A 24,711-nucleotide genomic window follows, 5' to 3' on the forward strand; every position below is an offset into this window, starting at 1 on the left:
TGACCAAGGCCATGAGACAGTGAACAAAGCATGAATTGACAGCAGTGTTCACAGTACATATAAATGTGTAACTAGTAGATAAGGGAACAGTAGAGTAGTGATTAATGTGTAACGGATGGCAGATGTGTGGCACGTGATCAGTTCATGATTTGTATGGAGTATGGTGCCCAGAAATTAATGAACCAATCACAGAGTGCATGACATGGTGTAAAGTAAAATGGGCATACGGCATTCTCTTTTGGGAATGTGTATATAGTTAGATTAATGATTATGTACTTTGGATTTGTGGCAACCCCTTTGCTAGTAGAGTCTGATCAACTCAGTGTAGTTTTACTATATGACAGTAAAGAAACCTAAATGACTAGTTCAGAGTCGAGCTGAGTTGCTGGAGGTTAAGGTATTGGCGGAAATGCCAACACTATGTTAAAAGAAAATTGAGGTTGCAAACTCAGGCACTCAGAGGGTAGGAAATGCCAGAATTAAGGTTGCCTGTTTAATCCTAATGCTGCCTCTTGGGCATGTGCATTATGATACATCTTTAATTACATGATCACATAATGTTTTTTTCCACAGGACAGGCAGTGCTCATTTAGGGCTTGTCTACACTTGAAATGCTGCAGCAGCAGTTGCATTGCTATAGCACTTCACTGTAGACACTGCCTTTACCGAAGGGAGGGGTTCTGCCGTCGCTGTAGTTAATCCAGCTGCCCAAGAGGCAGTAGTACTGTCTATATCAAGGGTTAGGTCAGAATACCTACGTCTCTCAGAGGTGTGGATTTTTCACATCCATGAGAGAGACAGCTATGCCAATGTAAGTTTTTTGTGTAGAACAGGTTTCAGAGAGGCAGCTGTGTTAGTCTGTATCCGCAAAAAGAAAAGGAGTACTTGTGGCACCTTAGAGACTAACAAATTTATTTGCGCATAAGCTTTCGTGAGCTACAGCTCACTTCATCGGATGCATGATGAAGTGAGCTGTAGCTCACGAAAGCTTATGCTCAAATAAATTTGTTAGTCTCTAAGGTGCCACAAGTATTCCTTTTCTTTTAGTGTAGAACATCAATTCAATAGTTTTGTTTTCTCCTTGTTGTTCAGCATTTGGCCTCATGCTTTATTTGCTGCATTAACTATTCCAATACTGTTCTGAACACAGAACATAATAAAGGCCTTACTGGGTGAAACCAATGGTCCATCTAGCCCAGTATCCTGTCTTCCAATAGTGGCCAATGCCAGGTGCTTCAAAGGGAATGAACAGAATGGGGCAATTATCAAGTGATCCATCCACTCCCAGCATCCGGCAGTCAGAGGCTCAGGGACACCCAGAGCATGGGGTTGCATCCCTGACCATCTTAGCAAATAGCCATTGATGCGCCTGTCCACAATGACCTTATCTAATTCTTTTTTTGAACGCAGTAATAGTTTTGGCCTTCACAGCATCCCCTACAAATGAGTTCCACAGGTTGACTTGTGTGAAGAAGTACTTCCTTTTGTTTATTATGACCAATTTCATTGGGTGACCCCTGATTTCTTGTGTTATTTAAAGCAGTAAATAACACTTCCCTATTTACTTTCTCCACACCATTCATGATTTTATAGACCTCTGTCCTATCCTCTCTTCCACGCCGAACAGTCTCAGTCTTTTGAAGTCTCTCTTCAAAGCTTCACAAATATTATTGAATTTATTTTCATGGCAGCCCTGTGAGATAACGGAATTGTATTATCCCTGTTTTACAGATGTGAAACAGAGTCACAGAAAGACTAAGGTCAGAAATATCCGCTAATTTTGGGTGCCCAATTTGAGATGCCTAGAACCTTCTTTTTCATTATATAGCTCTTTATGTGTTCAAAGCACAACTCCCCACTGACTTCAGCTGTAGCTGTGAGTGCTCACACTTCTGCAAATCAGGCCCTAGGGTCTCAGGACAAGCACTCAGGAAATAAGGTATACACAATTACGGACCATCTGAGAAAAGTTTGATATGAATGACTTGACTAAAATCACATAAGCATTCCAGCAGAGGCAGGGAGATAATTCATTTCACCAGGGCAGCTGTCAACTGCTTTAATCATGAGATCATTCTTTCTCTTATTGTAGTCCCCCCTGGCTCATTCACTATACACCTTCTAATGTCTGCAACAAATTAAGCATGGGTTGAACAGCCTCCTTTCCTTCCCTCCTGTATCATTTCTGGAGCAAGTCCATCCTGTGCACTGAGTAAGGCAGGGATCCTGTGGAAAAATAGTATGTGATCACATAATTAAAGTCTGTATGATAATGTGTATGCAGAAGGGGGGCAAATTAAGTTTTTGAGTGCTTGACCGTGCAGCCTCAGTTTTCCTTTAATGTAGTTTATTGGGCCTAATTTCCTAGGTTTTCAAAAAAAGCAAACTGAGAAAATAGAAATTCCATCATGTGGCCCAATATTGACACTCAGATGATTCATCAAGCAGGTTTGTACCTTTCGATTCACTGCACAGACCTCTGGCACTTGAGCTAAAGGAGTAATTGAAAGCAGTAGGAGGTTGTCATAATCTATGTGAACCAGCACTAGAGGGATGAGGCATAGTTCATAGCCTGATAGTTAGGGAACTGGGTGAGGATGCAGGAGACGCAGGTTCAGGTCCCTACTCTGATTGATTCACTGCAGGCTTTTTTTCCCTCACAGACCACTCTGAATCAGGCAGAGCAGGGACTTGAACCAGGGCATGGGGACACACACTGCTTCACAAATCAAAAACCTCAGGTTTCAGTCTCAAAATGGACAATTCAACACAGTTCTGATTTCCTTAAAAGCATTTGAAAAATTTTGTTTTAGTGCCAGTGAGGAAGGAAACCAAATTTCAAAACTTTGAAAGTTTCTGTCAAATATGTTTGCATAAACCAGTTATTGAATAATAAACATGTTAAAATCAAATCTGTGTGTGTATAATTCACAGATGTAGAAACAGGCCAAATTCATTGAATAAAATGTTTACTGTGAATAGGTCATTCATCTCTAGAGACTGCCTGTGGCAAACCTTCAGTAGCTGAAACGTTCTATTTCAGGAATTATAGTTTTCCTACCTGCAATTCCTGATAGTTTTTCAAGTTCCTCGCGTTGGAACTGTTGTCTGCTTATTTGAAGGCCAAGGTCTCTCTCCCTCTCCTCAGCGCTCCCCTCCCCCGCTAGTTGTATTTTAGGAGGCAGTGAAGTAATCTTAGGATATATCATTTGTATTTGGTTTTAGAGTATTTTAGAATCTGTAGCTAAAACACTATGCCAGTAATTCTTCTTCTTCTCATCTTTCACGAGTTTCTAGATCTTACTAACCAGGAGCAAGTGTTTCTTGCAGAAACTGTCTCTTGTATGTGTGTGTGATTAGGACACAAGTGCTGAGAATCAGGGAGAGAAGGTGAAAGAAACAAATAAAAGGATGTTCAAGGGTTTGTAGAATTAAATCCTCAAAAGTAGTAGTTATAGAGATTAGAATATTAAGGATCTGATACAAAGAATCCAGCAGCAGCACGCTAGCCCAATATGTAATGGTGTGGCATTTTCTTGTGTTATCTAGAAAAGAAACTTGGTGTACAGCTAAATATTGATCATCATCTGCTACTAAAAGTTAATATTAAATGCTGTTTTTGTCCCATTTTAAATGAAATTAAAATCTTTAGATTTATTAACTCTGGTTTAGACTGTATTTTTCGTTTACTAAGTAATGAGTTAGTACGCTGTTCTATATATATATTATATGGATGTAATTTAATTTATGAACTCACATTTTTAAGTTACTCAAAAAGGCTGAAGTTCAGTCATAGAAATATGTTAATACACTTAGATATCACCTTTTGTCTTTCAGTCAGAATTTTTAAGTTTGGAAAGTTGCACTTGTGGTTTAGCTCACACAAATTAATTGATAGCGGGCAAGACACACAGATCTGCATATTTCAGTACAAGCTCCTCCAGGCATTAGCAGAGAAAAGGGGAGAGGGCACTAAAAGCATAATGAAATAAATGGACTGCACAGTCAATTTACTGCCCTCATTTGGGAGTATCCATAAAGGTTCAGGGAGTGAGGCATTTTTAAAGCTTGTAAAAGTTTTGCTCTTTTTCAACTCTAAGTAACTGCACATGCTGGGATACAGAAGCACAGGCAGCAAAGGTGCAGGAAAAGGGCAGCTCTCAGTTACTTACGTTGACAGCCTAGGCTGTGCCAGATATATCCCAGCAGACACTTATCACATTTACGCCCTGATGTTCCCTCCTTACACTCACAGAATCCTGTGTCATTACAGCGGTCACGGACAGAGCCAAAAGGGTTACAATTACAGTCTGCAGAAACAAGACAACACACATACGCTGGCCATAATTCAAACAATAGCAATAAAGGAAGCAATTCTAGTGTTTAAAAGTAAAGGAAGACTGTCTATTAGTGACATGTGGAGGAGAGAGAATAATTACCATAGGTCCACTTTTCATTTGTTTGGTCGCTTTAAGAGCAGACCTCTGTCTGATTATGTGAGGGGAAAAAATAAACAGAAAAGATAACTGATCATAATGGAGATTCCATTTTAGTAAGGAGGTTTTGGATAGTTGAATGAACATAATGAAAGATTTGTATAGCAAGGATAAATCAATATGCCATCAGGATGAAATCTGTTTTAAATGATTAAAATAGGTGTAGCTGTATCACTCAATACTTTGAGTTCTGCTGAACATTTTTAAAGTGCTACATAATGCACTTTACTTATTTCCAAGATAGTCTTCCCTCTATATTTAGGAGTACTATGTTAATTATGTAGGTACTTGCCATTGTAGTGATGAGAATTTACAATGCACCTTTCACATATTCCAAAACAACCCTGAGGTGGGGAGCAAAATACTCCAAGACTTGGTCAGTACTGACTTTAAGCTGTCCTTTTCATTTCACCTCTTTTCTTCCACTCCCATGGGGAGGTGGATGAGAGAATGGAAGATCCCGATGCACTCCAGCACCCAAATGCCTGACCCTGACCAAAGACGGTAGTAAATGTTGGTGGTTTGAGTTGACCCCTTTATCTTCCACAACCTTTAGTCTAGGGAAGTATGTCTTCTTCTCTTGAACCACAAAACTCTCTCTTTAACACCATCACAAATTCAGTGCTCAGCTCTGGGCTCCAGGGCAGGTGAGATCCCTTCAAAGAAGGAAGATCATTGACAGCAGTGTTGAGTTTTCTGGTACTGCTATGGATCAGCTGTCTATTTTCTCTAAGCCTAAGGGCCAAATTCTGATCTTGTTTGCACCAACATAAACCTACAGTAACTTCACTGTTGTAACTGAGGCCACACCCTACCTCTAAAAATAATTTTGTCCACACACCTGATTTGTGCTGCTATCAAAGTCAAGAGATACAAATCCATTGGCAACCTTGCTGGATGCATTGTTTATTTTTTTTCTTTTAATCAAGCTACCTTGCTGTTACTGTTTGCTTGGATTACATTAAATTGCAGCAATATTACAAATGACAGAAGAGGAAAAAGCAACAGAATATTTCAAAATCCAATGGAATTTTTTTTATGGGGAAATGAATACTACCAGAAACAAATTTGTCACTTGTTGCCTTACTGCTTATTAACTTTAAATGAGAGAGGACGTTTCAAACATTTGGCATGCTGGAGAAGAATAGTTACCTCTGGCAAACACAGTTCCACAATAATAATCCAGTCAATTAGCTAACAACATTAATTAATGAAGTTGAATGCTGACATATAAAAAAAAACAACAAAAAAACAGCCCATTGTGAAACATTGAGCACAGTTATTCCTCAGTGGGGGGACCATATAAAAAACTGGAACTTCTTATGTTAATCAGACATTTGAAACCTTTATGTAAATAGGCATACAGTTGAGGTACTAAATGCAGTCAGTCAAATTTATTTAAAGAAGTGTAAGTCAAAAGCTAACAGCACTGTATATTATAAGGAAATGGCCTGATTCTCCTCTCATTAAACTGAAAGTAACTCCTGAACACAGTGGAATTACACTGATGTAAAAGTGGGAGAAGAGTCAAGCATGGAATATATGATCTGTATATAATATATTGTCCCACAAAATAGAAAGCCTGATCTAAAGGTCAATGAAAAACTCTCACTGCCTTGAATCATATCAATAAGTAAAGAGTATCAGGCTTATATTTTGCGACTAAAGGGGACAATATATACTGGATTAAAAAAACTGTTATGACAAACATCTTTATAAACGTGCTGTTCTGACAAGCCTCTTTTAAAAAGTGGTAAAATAAGTTAAAGGGGTATTACCAAAAAAAAAAAAAAATTAAAGTGCAGCTTAACAAATTATTATCCCAATCTTGCAAAAACACTTAGGCATGTGCTTAGGCATGGAGGTTGTAAGATTACGCCCATGTGTAATGTTAAGCATGTGCCTAATGTCTGCAGGATTAGCACCTATTTGAGAAAGTTTAAAAAAATCATCATTTCAGTATTTCTTTCTGAGGCAAAATAAATGGCTATACTTGGTGTCTCATCTGTAACTACACTGTATTCATATGGTTATGTATGCTCCATGGTACTATGCATGGAACTGCATGTTTTATGTAGCTCGCAGATTCTTGCTTAAAAAGATTCATTCACATGACACTAAATGTGTTACCTTCATGTAATTATGGTATTACACCATAGAGTAACTGCATAATAATTCAAAGACCTGGTACTTGTATTTGAAGTTTATATAGAAAAGCCAAGTGCTTCATCAGTAATTACAAAACAACTAATCACCATGTACATGCAATAGCCAATGGCCTCTGCAAAATAAAGCATTATCTGGATTTTGGGACCTTGTACAAATTATATTTAAGTGTAATTCTTCAAATACTGTTACTGTTCCTTCAGTGTAAGAGCTTGTTCAATCAGATGTAAGCCCACTGTATGACATGTTCTTATTTGCGTTCATAGCTAAAAGCATTCTCAGTATCTCAGTTATTTGTATCTCTGTCATTTCTAAAAGCACCACATCGTATGTTTCCTCCATTTGGTCTAATCTTGACTATTGTATATTATGTAGCTGTCATTTTTTTTATCCATACACTTACCATGTATATTTTTTACTTGGTTTGAATAGTGCCAATACATATTTCCCTTGATAAAGCTAGCTTAGCCAAACATTTTTAATTTTCCTAAACACACTGTCTGGAAATGGGGAAAACAACTGCACTGGAAAAATAAGATATTCATATGTAAATATCAATGCAAATCTCCTTATTAGCTTGTCCACTGATCTACTAAATGTGTAATTAAAACCCACAACACTGATTGGCTGTCAGGCTCTGGGTAATCAAATGAGCATTTCCAATAGAGTGAGACACATTGCAGGCTCGCGTCTCAGAAGTGTTGAGTATCTTTAACGCTCACTGAAATCGAGGGGAGTTGAGAGTGCACAGCGGCTTGCAGGATCAAGTCACTAGAGTCCCAACACAGGAAAGCACTCAAGCACATGCTTGCGTCCACCCCTTTTTAGGAAAGTATTTCAGTGTGCGCCTAAGGGCTTATCTTCACGTACAGTACTAGAGCGGCACAGGTGCAGCTTTAGTAAGATGCTCCTACACTGGTGGGAGAGCTTCTCCTGTCGGTGTAGTTAGCTACCCGCTTTAGCAGAGGTAGATTATGTCGGAGGGAGAAGCTCTCCCGTTGACATAGTGCTGTCTACGTTTGGCGGGGAGTGAGTATTCCACACCTCTGAGTGACGTAGTTATACTGCTATAGGTCTGTAGTGTAGACCTGGCCTTAGTCCCACTGACTTTAAGGAAGTTTTCTGGAGTCAGGGCATCAGTCAGCATATGCAGATTTTGTATGCAGTATGATCAACTGCAAACCTGAGGAACTGTTTCTATTTTGACCTTTCTGCAGTCATCCCACATGGTACAATGCCTATAGGAGCCCATGAGAATTTTATTTACATTAGGGTGTGAAGGTCTGGAAATGGTCTGTATATTTTTATTTTCTGAAGAATCTTCCTGATTAAACTTTTTAAAATTTTATTTCTCCTGAGTCAGGAATGCTGAAATCTGCTCAGTTGTTCATTTTGTGAACTAATTCTAAATGTATTGCTTGCAAATTATTTTAAAAAGTCATTATTTTTGGTTCCTGCTTTATTAACCCCTCCTTGTTGCCCATACTGCAATAACTATTGATCCCCCTGTCTCCCAGCATTTCAATGTATATTCAATGACAATCTAGTGAATGTGAAAAAAAAGGAAAAGTTATTAGATACCTTTCCAGATCTCATAGCTTCTTTAGCCAGTTTAAAGTACATAGCCCTGTTGTCATAAAGACAATGTACCTTGTCCACAGCAAACAATTACTAGGAAGGGATAGTTCTGTTCAACAGTACTATATATGGCCTATGTTTATTTTATTTAACAGGATAATGTGAGTGCCTGACTTTCTAGTTGTCATACTGAAGTTCATATTACCTCAGCTTAATTAATGTCCAAGGGAATAATGCACATCATTTCACATGCTATCAACCAATGTTAAAAAGGACACATGAAATACAGTGTGCATGTGTCTTATTTTTCATTAAATAAAAAATATATCGATAAGTTGCAGGTTGGAACAGGTTGGAACAAATGATAATCTAAATTAGGTTTCGGCTGAATCTTTCCAACGAAGATAAAAAAAAGTCACATGAAATGTGACTTACTATGAAAATTTGTCCACAGTCTGTTTTTGAATTGCACAAAAATATTACCTATTTCAATCCTATATATATATATTAACTCTTTGGTTACTCTCTGATTAATGACAGAAAGCACCCTGCTTTGTAGATGTGGTGAATGGATATAGCTGAAATCCATGACTGACTCATAGTTACAAGCAATATTGTAAAACACACACTAGCTCTGTTTATAATTGGAACAAGCTTTTAAGGCCATTTGTTAACTAATAGCCATGGAATGAACCTGTACTTTCAACATACTATATGTTAATTTTTCATCCAGATAGTCCAACCTCTTTCTCACTAAACAGTATTTGAGATAATGTAAGGATGCTGTGTATTGCTTCAGTGTCACAAATGTCTTATATTCTCTTCTGTATGTCATTCTTATTACTGGTATTCCATTCTGGCATTCTCCTGGTTTTAGCTGTTTGGAAGTTTTCATGGGATTATAGTATATATATGTTTGAAGCATCATAGACCCTGAGGAGTTTGCTTCAAAACTGGTATCAGATATGGCTCATAGAATTTTTTTTGTGAGTTTTGGTGTCTGACTTATTTTGTTGGATGTAACTGATTTGAAAAAAAATATGCTCTCAGCTACAAGGGCATACATTAAAAGTGAAAGGAGTTAACTCTGAATTTATACCCTTTTATCCGACAATTGGGCACAGTATGTTTGTTTTTGAAATCTGGATGCATAAAAATGTTGTTACAAATATAGGCACTAGTCTTGCCCTTGGATTAACTCTTATGGGTCTCCCTGCAGGTGCAAGGGTCTGCACGCATTAGGCCAACTCCAAGATCTGAGCTTATAACTTAAGGCTCAGTCCTTATGTTTTGCAACTCCCATGTGATTTCTTCTGAGTGGAAGCACTGCACAATCAGTTTATCCCAGAGCTCCTGTGAAGAGCTTCCAAAAATCTTTAGCAATGATTTTGCTGCTTTATCCTGTTCTTAAAGACATTCAAAATACAGCCCCGAGGCCACAATTAAAACTGGGACAAATGCATTGAATGTCTACACAGGAGATGCTCTTATCCATTGAAAAAGCTCATTCTGGTTCAGCTGGCAAATATATAGCGGTGGTGTAAATTGCTAGCCAACTCACTAGTAGCTCCCAATAGCTGAAAAGGCAAAGAACAAAAGCCAGAATTATAATGAAACTGACCTATGCATACATTTTCATCGTCCAGCTCTGCAGAAGCATTTCTGAAGTAGCCCAGCCTGCATAACTCACAGTGCTGCCCTCTAGTGTTGTGTTTACAGCTCACGCAAATGACTGTATTTATCAGCTCGATGTAACTGCACCGGTTGGAGTGGCCGAAGCATTCACAGTCTTGCAAGGAAGAACAGAAATGTATACAAAATGTATACAGTAGCAGAGTAATAGCACATTACATGCTTGGTTAAAATGAACTATGCATAGAAGATGAATGGTAGCACATACATGTTAGTCAGTGTAACACATGGACAACAACAGATGTCTGATTGGCATGAACATGACATCTGTTTCAGGCAGGTTAAAATGATCAGACATTCATGACTCTGAAGATTGCTTCTCCGCAGTAGATCTGATGGAAATGAAGCATTTGCAGTTGTAAACCTTTCAAGGGTTTTGTAGGCTCAGTTTACAAATGCATATCTTTTGCACATTTGAGATGGAAATAATCAAAACACGTGCAAAACTTTCCTACACTTAAAAAAAATTACGAAATGTTAAATACGTAGGACAAAATTGTCAAACTTGGGTGCCCAAAGTCAGGCATTTAAATCCACAGTTAAGCACCAAAATAAACCAGTGTGATTCTTAGAGATGCTGAATAAGCATAACTTGTGCTTAAGTAAATAAAAGTTGTGGATGTTGAATACCTATGAAAATCAGGCTATTTCACTGAGGTGCATAATGGTCCCAAATTTGATAATTTTGGCCAGCATTCCTAAAACAATTAACTTATAAGAACAGAAAGGAACAGAGATGAGTGCCATTTAAATGCCTGTTAAACTGCCATCCTGAGTCAATACCCAACCTATCTTTATACCAATGACAACACTTTTAGTATTTGAAAAATATCATGGAAAATTCTTCGGTTTGTGTAGAATAGGAAGAATGCTTACCATAGCCATCTAAAGTGTCGTGCCCACTTTAGCAACTATAATTGTATCGAAAAAATATAACAGGCATTGGAATTCTGTCGTCTTTTATAAAACCAATTTCTGGCTTGGGCACAAAAAAGTCATCCTAAACTTTTATTAGCAATTTTTGTTGTTGTTGTAAGTAAGCATGACACATAAGGCTAAGATGTCTGTTCAGCTTGTCCTTAGCTTTTGTAATGACCTGATAGCAACACAAGATTTCGAAGCAGTCCTGACCCTTCTCTCTGGTCTAACAGAGACTCTGTGGTCTGCTATCGTGGCATAATTAGTTTCCGGGATGAGGACACCAAATGTACTCAGCCTACAATCAAGCCAGCTGGCCAATCAATGAAGTCATATTGTAGGTGGATTCGGAAGAAATAATTTATCTTGCTTTGCCAACTTCCAACCAGCAGTTGTATAATATCAGATCATTAGGTAATAAAAGTGTGTTCATTATAAAGGGGAGGTAGGGAATCTGACTGTATGATTGCTAACATCTATTAGTGAGCAGAGAGGAAGCTAAAGAATGTGCTATGAATGACTGCAGAACTCACTCACATGGCCCTGCGATCATAGAACATCAGGGTTGGAAGGGACCTCAGGACGTCATCTAGTCCAACCCCCTGCTCAAAGCAGGACCAATCCCCAACTAAATCATCCCAGCCAGGGCTTTGTCAAGCCTGACCTTAAAAACCTCTAAGGAAGGAGATTCCACCACCTCCTTAGGTAACCCATTCCAGTGCTTCACCACCCTCCTAGTGAAAAAGTTTTTCCTAACATCCAACCTAAACCTCCCCCACTGCAACTCGAGACCATTACTCCTTGTTCTGTCATCTGGTACCACTGAGAACAGTCTGTAACCTTTCAATACAATAATATCATAACTCCTTACAAAGCCAAGAAAAACAAAGCTGCATAAAAATTCATTAAATTGTTGTAACAGAACTTTGTCCAAAATATAGTTTGGACTAAAGAAGCACATCCTGTAGTTATGGCTGACTCAGTTCTCTCTCACACACACTCTCAGACAGACAGACATATCATAGTAGCTGATTCCATGCACTTGTTCTTGTTTCATCAGTACTAAAGAAAAAAATGAAACTGTGTCTTGTACTTAACTACACTAATATGGACACTGATGCTTTTATTACATGAGAGAAATAGCTTTGTGAGTTAAGGGGTCTCCTGTCAACCCAGCTACCACCTCTCGGGGAGGTGGAATACCTACATCAATGGAAGAAGTTCTCCCGATAGTGTAGATAGCATCTTCACTAAGTGTTCCAGTGCTGTATATGTAGCCAAGCCCTGATAGTTTACTACATTAAGGTTAGGTGAAGATTTGGGAACCTTGGCTATTAGACTGATAGTGTTACTTGATATAAATTAACCCCAGAGACAATCTACTGTCTGATTAAGGTGGAAAGTGAAAGAAACAACCCCTGCCTCTTTATCATTAAATAAGATAATTGCTAATACAATAATGAGCGTGCTGCCTTGGCCTGTAGCCATTGGGCTTGATTTTTATTTACATTAATTCCCTTTCACACTGCTCTGGTGCCCTAAAATGGGCTTACATTGTGAAAATGGTGTAAAGGGGTCTTCATGTAAATGAGAATCAGGTAATTTCTCCACTGGTAACATTAGGCCAGTTATCACAGTTATCACAGGAACATAGTACCTAGAATTGCATGCTACATCATACAAGCTGGGACGATAAAACAAAGGTTGGCAGAATTCAATTTTTGTTTTTGATATTTTTGGTGGATAATATCAATGTTCATTTTAAAGCATTGTTCATGTTTTTATCAATTTAAATGTTCACAGCTGGAAATTATGGGGATGAGTGTCAGACAATGGGAGGGTCAGACAATATCTGTTTAATGGTAGTAGACACTGAGATTCCAAAAGTTAAAACTTTATATGCATTAAAACACAAATTGTCAAAATCATGTCAAAATATACACAGTAAATATCATTATATCAAACTTTAATAAGTTCTTAAGCAGCATTTTTCTTACTTTGCTTATCTGTATATTTCCATTTTTGTTGATGGATTTTTTTGTCTGTGTGTGTACAGTGACACTGAAGTTTATTGACATGTGCCAATAAAAATTTAATCTGTCCAAGTCTAAAGATAATGCATATCGCCACTGTTGCGGCTTTCTCACCTTTCTGGCATAGGAACAAGTGAGTCATACTAACCCTTACACAGAAAGACCAGAGTATGACATTATCACCCTCTGATCAGTATAGGCTGAAATACAACTTTAGTTTCTTAGACACACAGCTCTGTCTGGCAGCCAAGGCAGAATTCCATCATAGGCAAAGCCATTCAATCACTGATATAGAGGGGGAAAAGGTGGTAAAAGCTAGGGTGCTAAAGCACTAACGAAAAAAATATGAGAAGTGCTTAAAATGTTGACATATGCTGCTTTCAGTTTTGAGCACCACATGTCAGAAAAGACAGACAAATTAGAGAGAGTTTAAAGCTGAGTAACAGTAAATGGTAAATGGTTTGGAAAATAAAATCTCAGAGGAAAGGTTAAGATAGGTAGGTATATTTAATGTAAAGAAAAGGAGTGCAGAGATCGTAAAGACCAGATTTGATAACCATCTCTCTCTGGATGAATCAGGAATTATCAAATCCCTTATCAAGATGCAAAGGGATGAACGAGATGACACATTAGAGGTGCTTTTCTATAAAAACAATCCCATCAATATTGTAAAATCAAGATACAATTGCACTTTAAAGGAGATGCATAAAATAATATCAACCATCAATCATTTTATTCTTCTCCACTTCTAGTTTTAATACCTCTCATTCCTTTATGAGGAAATGCAGCTATGCATTTACATGTGTGAAATGATACAGTCCTGTACTATGGAGGCTAGCTCCAGCTCAGGCTTGAACCATTCCCACTGAAACTGTCACATGAACAGTTGTAGAGGTATATGCAAGAGAATCATAATTTCTGAAAAAAGACATTCCTTAGGTGATGCGTGAGACACCTGTTGTTTCCATATTTTAATTAGCAGAATACAAGACTCTTTCAAGAAGAGAGAATTTTTTTGAAAAGTCTCATTTTTTCATTGCCTGACGAATCTCTCTCCCTCTTCCTCCACTACACACTAGCAAAAGACAAACAAATTAGCTTTTCATTATAACTTTCGAAATAAGCTGCTTCAGTTTCATAACAAACAGTATGGCTCATTATCAGTTTCATTAACTGGGTCAAACTTAATTCAGATTTTTGTTAAATAAACCTATGCCTTAGTAACTCATGTTTCATGAATAATGAGGTGTTGATAAGGATAAATGAGAAAAAACAGAACACCTTTTATACATACACCAGACAGATCAAATGATGAGGAAAATCAACGGGGGAAAAAGTTCTCAGATGGATTTCAGACTGTGAATGACAGATATTTAGCTGCAACAGCTTGACTTTAAGTCATCAAGACAATACTGCTATCCTTTCAAAATGCCAATAAAATTTCACTATGTTTATATTAAAATCATATCTGTTGATATGTAATGCAATGCATGCCTATAAATGAAGTTTGTACTATATTAACACACAATGGAGATGTATGGTATACTACCAGTGCAATAAGACACTTTTTTGAAAATCGTATCATTACACCAGATGGCATTTATGTTTTATTCTAGAGAATATGAACAAGAGATGGTTTACATATTGCCTGCCCTCAACTAATCCGTTTACATTTCCTCATTTACAGTCTATGTAAATTAGTGACAAAGATAATCGCTAGGCTAACATGTTAGTTTTCTAAACAATAACCTGGACTGCCATATTCTAACTCACATTTAATTCTTTCAAAAAACAAATGCTCCACTATTTTATATCAAGCAGAGATTGTCTATGAAGCATATTTATTCTGTTCTTCACTATGGCTTATGTTGTTTGTGATACTTAATGCTTCAATTGCTGTCAATAAACATGCTTCACCAATAAACTGATAGGTACACTTCACAGATATTCCAGATTCATACAGTGCAATGTTCTCACAACACAAAACACTAGGAAATCACTGTATGAATCCAAGAATTCCTACCTCTCTTGTGGTTTGCAACTTGAACAGAAGAAACAGTTGACAAAGATAATTTGGGAGCAACTGGATAGGTTTAAAAACATGAACAATAAATTAGAAAGGTATCATATAGGAACAAATAAAAAAGCTTAAAAATGAATTACCTTAGTCACTACATTTTGAATTAGCTTTAAAAAATTCAACATAAGTGAGTATTTTTTAACTATTGTTTGCTGTTCTGAAAAGGAAGGTTGATACTGAGGTGAAAATGAGTGAAACACTATCAATGATTAAGGTATTGGAAATGATAATAATTTGAAGGGTTTTAAAAACAGGAAGGAGAGACTGTTTTAATATCTGCATTTTTATTTGGCTTTGGCTCAGATGTTATACATGACCTAGGGAGTTTCTTCCCAAGTCCATAATTACTGACTATACAATACACCTCATGGTCTGTATAGTTTTTATCAAATTTATGTACAGATGTTGTTCTAATTGTACTATAAAGAAAAGCATAATAAATAATGTGCAGGTATGGGCATCATTCTGTAATCAGGATGTACATATATTATACTTCAAATACTGGACTCAAGGATCTTAATTCTGATAAATGTTAAACTCTTAACAATATGCTCCAAACAAGTAATCTAACCACAAAATATTTGAAGTTTTTTGTGCTTTGTGTTCTCTCCTAACATGTAAAAGCTAAATAAAATTTCCATGTGTGTGGGAACAATGCATAATCTTGTACTGCTCAAGACGCATTGTGAAGTGATGTTAATCACTTGCAGTATAATTTGTTAAACTATGAAATGCTTTAGAAATGCTAAGTGTCATTTTGTTGAGGATGTTTTGATTGATAATTCATATGAATAACAAACTGAACTTTGCTGCTAATCCTTAAAGAAAGCAGAAGAGCAAAGATAAATTTGTTTCTCTTCTTTAAGGAACACATGCAGAAACTTGGAAAATATAACATGGACTAGCTGATTAAGATTATTCTATTTGTTAGTAACCTATGTGTATCTAGGGCAGCCTCAGTTTCATCACCATGATCAAGGACTAATACTGCAGTCCGTACAATATAACTCCCCAGCAAATTGCTAATGTATTTTGTTTAGCTTAACAGCTATTTCCTGGATCTTCCTCTTGCTCATTTCCTCCTCCTCCATCTGTATTCATTAGAGTTTAAAAAGAACATCCTGTGCATAACCATGGCAAGCTGCAGGCCAGAGTTCTGCAATTCTGGGGGAAGGGTGCAAGGGAGATTGGGGAGAGCAAGGGGATTTCATGTTAAATAATGAACGGGTTTACATCTGATTGTCAAATTTGTAGCATGCAAGCTAGTATGAACACAAATTCAAATGGAAAAGCATTTTACTTTATATTTTATTACTCTTAAAATCACTCTATCCCTTTCTGCAGTAATCATCATGCCACAGTCTGTCACTGTAATTTTTTGTGTGTCATTGGAATTCAGATGCAGAAGTATTGCACTAGGGATTTCAGAGAGATTGCTGTCAATGCTAGAGGAGATGTAACTTTTAGACCACAAAGAAAAATACTTAGAAACATCTCTTCTGTGACCTGACCTGCTAAAAAAAAAAAAAAAAATGGAGGAAAACCCAAATTCTGAAAATATTGTATATAAGATTGTTAAAATAAATTCCAGGAGACTATGGTCCAACTGTCTTCGACTATGCAGCTGAGCTCTGAATACAAATGGGAATAACATTCATTTCACTTAAGAAAACAAAGTGAAAGAGAGACATTAAGAAATGGGTTTGATGTAGACCATGGAAATCTTTGGCACTCAAAAGTCTTGAAACTGTCTCATAAAGCAAACTGCGATGTCTATACAATTCCAGGCTTCTCCAGAGACTCACTTTAAATTTAATCTATGAAATTGCTTACAACTTTGGTGCCTGCTTTTCCATACTTTTTGCAGTAGTGTTTCTAGTCCAGAATCTGTATATTAGAAGAAGCCTTTTTCATGTAAAATTTTGTTTATGCTAATTCTCATTAGATTGGTTTTGACAATACCATTACTTAGTACCAACAGAAAAAGGAGCTGGATTATTATTATTTTTTGCAAACATGTGGGATTTTATTAAAGCAATTTAAGTAACTTTCGACCAGTAGGAATTTTACAGAATCCTACCTTGATTTGGTTTAGAAACCTCAAGGGAAGAAATATTCGGCCATATCCTATCAAACTTTGGTGGATCTGCATGCATCAGGAAAAATCAGGATTTGTTATTTACATACGTGATATTGTTCTAAACAGAGAAGTGTATGGACAAAGACATAAACCACAAACATCTGCTACTGGACTTGTCTATGATGCACTTGAACAATACGTGACTCCCACATTGAACAAGAACAAGCAATTGATGATTCCCAAAACATTGAATGGACATTAAATACTGTATATAGCAATTTATCTTTCAGGATTTTAGATATTAACTTCAGTGTTAAGAATATATACTGGAAAGATATATATATTTTTAACACTAATCACAAACCAGGAACCTTTCTGTTTATGCTATTATTTTAAACCTAGCGTCGAGAGATAAAATGACAATATCATACAAATACAGTAATTTCTTACTATAACATCTCATTTTAAGGACTTTAAATCTACAAATACTTACATAAAAAGAAGCTTCTACTATCAGCAAGTTATATTTACTAGGGGAATGGGTTATTTTGTTCTCACTTTTGTGTATTGTATCTCTTTCCCATTGCCCCATTAATATCTTATATAGCTTGATTTCTTTTAAATAAATAAGGAAATTAAATTTTTCTTAAAAACATTAGATAAAGGAAAAGATTTCTGAATTAGTTGGGTAGATTCCCAAACCACAGATTTCCCAGTAAAAGGTGAATCCCCCTTTTCTTCGTCAGATGCATCAGTTTACACATATTGGAAGTGCATTGCAGCAGCCAATAGGAAAGGGAGCACACACAAGTGAAAGGTATCAAAAACCTGTATTTGTAGAGGTAGAAAGATCACCATAGCACTTGATGAAAGAGTGGCTAGAATTGTATGCACCTGTGAGATAACTTCCCCTTTTCTAGAGTACTGACTTTTATAAATTACTTTATTTGGTCTTGTGTTTGAATAATTGAGGACTGATCTCACGTGTTAAGGGACTGTGAAAATAGTCTCTGTATGTGATAAAAAACAAATAAAAATAAGAGTGAGGTCTGGATAAAGAGAATAGGAATCTCCTAGCTGTCTTACCTGTTGCCTTGATTGGACCTTATCCTTTTACTCTCCTAGCCACTGTGTAATAATACATCAAAAATCTTTGAGACAGACTAAAGTTACATTCCAGATACGAAGTGCTACTGGCAGAATGGCTCTCTTCTTGGCACGTGCCCTCCAAAAATACAGAATAGTAAGGTGTAGTAATGGCCTAGGCATTACCAGTAATAACATCATACTATGTCAAAGCTCAAAGGAAATCTGCACAACACTTTCAAAAGATGAACTTAGGAGCTTAAATTCATAACTTTGCTAGATACTAAAAATCATGGACTGAATAGACACACTGGATTTATGGGTTACTACAACTATCCCACTACAACTCTATCCTGCTAACGACCCCCCTTCCAGCTGCTTTCCCCCCTTCCTTTCCTCCCTATGACTGGAGGAGTGTTAAAGGGCTACTTTATCTTAAATGGCCCCTTGAAATATATGTTAAGTATGCTAAACAATCTGTTCCACCTTGTTTTTAGCTGTGACATGAGTACCTTTCCCAGATCTGAAGAAGAGCTCTGCGTAAGCTCAAAAGCCTCTGTCCCCAACAGAAGTTGGTCTAATGAAAGATATTACTTCACGCACCTTGTTTCCCTAAAGCTCTGTAATACATTTAAGACCAGCCCTATGGAGTATCTGCCACTGACTAAAATATACTGGGGAGGTAGGGGAGGGATAGCTCAGTGGTTTGAGCATCGGCCTGCTAAACCCAGGGTTGTGAGTTCAATCCTTGAGGGGCCATTTGGGATCTGGGGCAAAACTTGGGGATTGGCCCTGCTCTGGGGGTTGGACTAGATGACCTCCTGAGGTCCCTTCCAACCCTGATATTTTATGATATGCCTAATCAGAGCAATTCTTACTTGGAGACACATATTTTCAGTCTCTTGTCTGAATGAGACTACTAATCACGTAACTAGAGATATCAACCAATTTACAGTTCTCTCGGCAATATTGCTGATAGCAGTACAGGATGTTTATGCTCAAGTAGATTATGAAAGCTTGTTTCAAGAAAACCTATTTAAGCTACGGACCCTATATAGGGGATGAACCAGGTTAGAAAATACAACTCTAATGACCTTCCAAATTTATTTACAGTAAGATGAGTTTGCCAAGGGTACACCCAAGAAAGTGATACATATGTATTTGTATTATAACTGATTGAAGTAATTTTGAACGTTTTTGTGCCTGGAGGTTACTCAGTGTTCAGGCAGATACATCTGATGTATACAAGTAAATATAAACTTTCTGGACCTTGGTAATGTAGCTAATGCACTGACTGGTTTAGTTTTCCTACTTAGAAATTTTTCCTTCTCTTCTAGGAAGGTCTTCTTTGACTACTCTATGATGAGTAGGTTTATTTTGTTACCTCCCTGTCTATTGGTGGAACTTGTCATCACCAAGATTTTCAATTTCTCAAGAAGAGTCTTTGTTCTTATCTTTGAAACCCAAGGTTTTATTTTCTGGATAGTATTTTTATTGCTCTATCAAAACTTCCTTGTGAGACTTGCCTCACAAAGAATATAGACTGTCCTCATTATCTGGTATAGACCCTTAACATCCACAGGTTAAAGGTTTGTTTTGATTGGGCTTGAGTGTGTTAGGGCCTTATTCCAAGATGTGAAAGTTATATTATTTTATGTATGTTTAAAAATGTAGATGTTAATTCTAGAAATTAAGCTTTTAAGCCTACAGGATCCTTCTATTATGTATTTTATTGTGTCTGTGGCTTTATGCAGTAGGAGCACATTCCTGTAATTGCATATTTTCCTGTGTAGTTAGGTTCTCTCTTACCTCAATTGTAGAAGAGTTTTTGAGTCATCAAAGGAGCCCACTGCATGCATACTGTAAAAGCCAGATACTGGAACAGATTAGTCAGCCTCTGAACAGCCACCAGTCAGACTCCTTTAATAGGTTATTTAATAGCCAGTCATTCATTTACAGCAATTTGTGAAAATCTTTTTTTTTTCCTGAGTTACTAATAGGCAGGCCTTGTCTACATTGGGCAATTGACTGGAAGAGATATATTCCAGTATAGCTCTCCATGTGGGCACTTTAAATCTGGAATAAAAATCACATTGTTACAAAAGAATTACTTTGTGGTTGAATAATTTATCCAGAATACAGTGACTTTTATTTCAGAATAGTGTGTCCACATAGGGGCTATTTCAGAATAGTTCACTCTACAATAGCTATCCCTCTGTCAATTTTCCTGCATAGACAAGACCTAACAGTAATAGTTCTGAGAACACAGGAGGAGCAAAGTTTGGCTTAAAAGGAAAGCTATGGAATTGTGATCTCTGAAAGTACATTTTGAATACATCTTTTAAAAAATGTAGGTACTTTAGGCACATTTAAGTGTAGAGGGATGTGAGACATGCAGCTTAGCAGACAATCTATTTTAAACATTACTTGAAAAAAAATTCTGTACTGCTGGTTAATCCATCCTGCAACATCTTGCTCAGGTAATAAGGAGAAAATTATTGTATGATGCTTAACAAGTGTATAATCACTTACTCATAGACTTAAAGGCCAATAGAAATTTTCGCTATTGCTTTTCTTTTCACTGGATTCTTTTATAACAATGTTAGAACAATCTGTAGTGCTAAAGGAAGGGAGGGAATATGTATCAAATGACCACTGGAAATCAAAATTTGGACCAACTGGCACAGTATGGTCTTAATTTGGGAGGTTTATGTGAAATAAGTTGGTAGTTTCAGCCCAATTCCAACTGGATGGATTGGAACACAAAAACCACTGCCACAGGCAGCAGAAATTAAGCATCACCCTTATTGGCTGTTTCAAGTGGCCAAACACTGAGTTGACAAGGTAATTAAACTGTACTCTCAATCCAACGTGCTATCCTTCCAGAGCAACACTGAGGAACGTTGTTAATGGAGTGTGTGGAAGAGGATATTACTGCTCCATGTGCTATGCATGTTCTTTGCCTAGTCAGAGTATTTGTCTCCTAAGCTAACAGTATTACACAAAGATTGCATTTGCTTACAATTATTAATAAAATAATTAATAAAAAGCAGTCTTGAGTTTAGTTCACTCTGAAGATTGACAGGGGCCACTTGAATGACCAAGTGATCATTTGACTGGTACATAATAGCAATGACACAACTGTCCGAGAAATTGAGAATTTTGTGATTGGGGAAAATTTGTTTAAAAGTCTTCACTTTTAAACCATTTTTATTTAAAAAGTAAGAAAAGCATGAAGGCTAAAAAAATCACAATCCAATTTCATTTAAATCATTCCAAGTTGAAGTAAAGCACCTGATCATTTAGGCTTGGCCCTGCCACTGTCTTCTTAGACTGCAAGTTCAGTTAAAGGCATGTCTCTTGTAGTGCGTATGTAGAGTGCCTCGCACAAAGGGGCCTTGTTCTCATTTGGAGCCTCTGAGTGCTACTGTAATACAAATAATTAATAAATGAAAGTATATGCCACTCCTATTTAAATCAGTGGAAGATCTGTATATGAATTCCTGGCATAAATGGGTATAATTAGATCAGGTGATATTTTATCACCACTCTGGGGGAGTAAACTATGACAAGGACAGTATTTCACCCTCATTGTATTTCTTATTTCAAATCAGGGTGATGCCTACCTCATGCAAGAAGCTTACCTTAGGGATGAAATCAACTTTTTCTCACAGGTTAATAGAATACTATAGAATAAAACTGAGCAAAAAAGAAATGTTTCAAAATTTAGTCTAAATCTCCCTCGTTTTAGAAATTCAAAAATTTAAAATTAAAAAAATGTTAACCAGTGCTAACTAGACTATTTTTTTGGGCAATGTAAGACATTTCACACCTCTTCCTTAGACGGATGAAAATACTGCATTAAAGTGGAGATGGAGTTGTTTTATTTGGCGTGGAAGCTCCTCAGCCATAACAGCTTTTACAACTGTTGGAAGAATTTGAATTGAATTAGTGGCTTGGGTGTCCAGCTATTCTCTCACAGAAAGAGAGTACGCTTCTGCAGAAATGGTTTCAATGGGCCCCGATGATCCTGTGGTGGAAAGTTTTCATAAATCAGAAAAAATCCACTGTTTCTAACAAGCAGGCTATCTGGGTCTCTTCAAACTCAACAGGCTTGATGACATTTTCTAGTTACCTAAAGGAAAGTAGTAATAAGAATACATAGTAGATCTAAATAGTTCATGGAGGAGGAGAGCTCTGAATCTTTTCCTATGGAGTAGAGTTATTTTGGTCTACTACAGAACTGGTGAAATTGGCTGTTAATGTTGAAGACCTGGTATATCAGACTGTGGTGCAGAAGATCTCGCTCTCTCTCTCTCTCTCTCTCTGTAATCAGGATCGGATTTAAAAGTCAGAGAGCTGATTTGGAGAGTTCAGTCTTCTATACTCTGTGGAATTCACTGAATATTGTTAGGAAGGAGGAGGGCAGAGGTGGACATGGGGAAAGAGAGGTGGAGAAAAATTTCATATTTTTTTAGTCATTTTAACTATACATTTTTCTGTGGCTTTGTAGTAAGAACAGCCAGCACTGCACAGCTGTCATGGCACAGATTAAATGCTTGCTGACTTTCTCCAGTGTCTCATCATTTGATTGCTTTTACCTCATTAACAATTAAACTGAAGACAGCAGTGCAATTCCTCCATATAGTGTAGTCAGTTAAGGTAACTGTGACAAAGTAACTTTGAAATTAGCTGGAAGTGATAAAGAGTGCACCTTCAAAAATGGCGAATATGAAAAATATTGAAGTGCCATTGGCTGTGTCTACTGGTGGCTAAAGCCAGGCTATTCAGATGTGTTATGTTGGTGGACCTGGTGAAAATACTTTTTTTTTTTTTTTTTGCCCCCAGTGTAAACTTCTGTAGTTTACCTTTCACAGTGTTGTAGCATATACATTCTCCTAAGCTACTGTCACCCCACATGGGAATTTTCTCTTCCAGGGTGAACTGGTAGTTAAGTTCCTTTGCTCATTCAGTTTCAGGAAGTGCTGTAAATTGTACAAATTGTACAAATGTGAAATAGATTTGTGATGAGACTTTCTGAAGAAATAGTATAAAAGATTCCCAAATTCTTATCACATGGGACATTAAGGTTTTCTTCCAGATCTGGAGTTCAAATTAATGTATTTGCTCTACTTGCACAATGAATTTTTTATATTATAGAACATCTAATTAGTTAAAGAGCAATTCAAATTAAACTTTTATTTTTGGGATTTAGAAGTATTAAGGCAGAGGGAGCGTGGGGACAAATACTGTAGCTTCCTTGATGTTATGACTATGATGATTAATAACAATGCTTGGCTAAGAAGATGATTAACCTTGTTATTTTATTCACAATTCACACTTGTATCAAACAAAACCCAAATCAGAATATGTTGTTGCTGTGTCAAAACCAACATCTATATAATATCAAGCCAGTTTCAAATGTCTTCAAGGAGAAAAACATCTGAGAGGTCTCTTGACAGAAGAGGAAACTTTTTCCTGTCTCTTGACAGGAGAGGAAACTGGGGGAAACTTTTTCTTTATGTACTAATATATCAACTCAAATAATAATAGGGAAAGATTAATAAACAAGGGCCAAAGTCTGCACTTCATTATGCACGTTGAATCTCCTGCTTAAGTTAATGGGAATTGCATTCAGGACCAGAACTTGGCTCTACAGAAAGGGCTCAACCCTGCAACCACTAAAGTTAATGACAAAAACTCCTACTGACTTCAGTGATGCATGATATCAGGACTGTAATATTTACAGTGATGAAAATAATGGGAGAACTGGAACTCAAGTGTTTGTTAGCAAAAACCTTGGGTAACGTGCAAATTCATATAAGCATATCTGAGACCACTGAAAGAAGTGTTCATCCTGACACTTGCCAAACCTGAAAAATACCCAGCTGATATTTTAAGATTATGAAAGCAATGCATGAAAGTCATGCTGTACAATCTTTTGACTTTTGTGTCTTGAATTGGTTATCCTTCCAAGAGAGATTTCTGTTTATTTGAAATTGGCAATTAGAAAAACAAAAAACAAAACATAAAATACCATTTGATTGTCTTGATTGCATCTTGCATTTCAATATATGGTCTGTCGCTAAACTCTGACTTATCTGCCACCAGCAAGCTTCAGAGGTGATAATCACCCACACAAAGCTATTTGCATATCATGTCAATCCTATCCATGTCTAATTATATTCTTTATAACAAACTGTTTAGCATAATTAGTGAAATTATGCTCCACAGGAATAAGGATAGAAGTTATCCGATAGAAGATTAAAGTTTTTTAAGGTCAGGCATATAGGTACAAGCTAATCACTTTGCTATTTGGTCACAATAAAATACATTTTGATATATTTGCCTACATACAATTATTATTTAAAGTAAGTCTGAGTAACTTTTTGTATAATTTTACAAATTGGATGAAGGCATCACTGATCATAAAAGCTTACATAATTATGAAATGGTTTTGGGATTCATAAATTGCTAACAATCTCACCAATATTTTTCCAGTCATGCCTGAAAAATGCTGTAAAGACCAGCACTGGAATCAAGTATGCTGGAAATGATCAAAGAACCTATTACTCAATTGAT

At 36.8% G+C, this 24,711-nt stretch overlaps 1 protein-coding gene across 1 annotated transcript in view; it reads right to left on the minus strand.

The window, feature by feature from the left end:
• NTNG1 (netrin G1) overlaps window positions 1–24,711 on the minus strand; it is a 198,836-nt gene that overhangs the window by 35,065 nt on the left and 139,060 nt on the right. The window contains exons 5-6 of the mRNA XM_077824836.1: window positions 17,044–17,109; window positions 9,862–10,029 (exon numbers count right to left, since the gene is read on the minus strand). Coding sequence (XP_077680962.1) covers window positions 9,862–10,029; window positions 17,044–17,109 — 234 coding nt within the window. The remainder of the gene's footprint in view (window positions 1–9,861; window positions 10,030–17,043; window positions 17,110–24,711) is intronic.

This window comes from Eretmochelys imbricata, chromosome 8 (assembly GCF_965152235.1).
Source record: "Eretmochelys imbricata isolate rEreImb1 chromosome 8, rEreImb1.hap1, whole genome shotgun sequence".
Classification (NCBI taxonomy): Eukaryota; Metazoa; Chordata; order Testudines; family Cheloniidae; genus Eretmochelys; species Eretmochelys imbricata.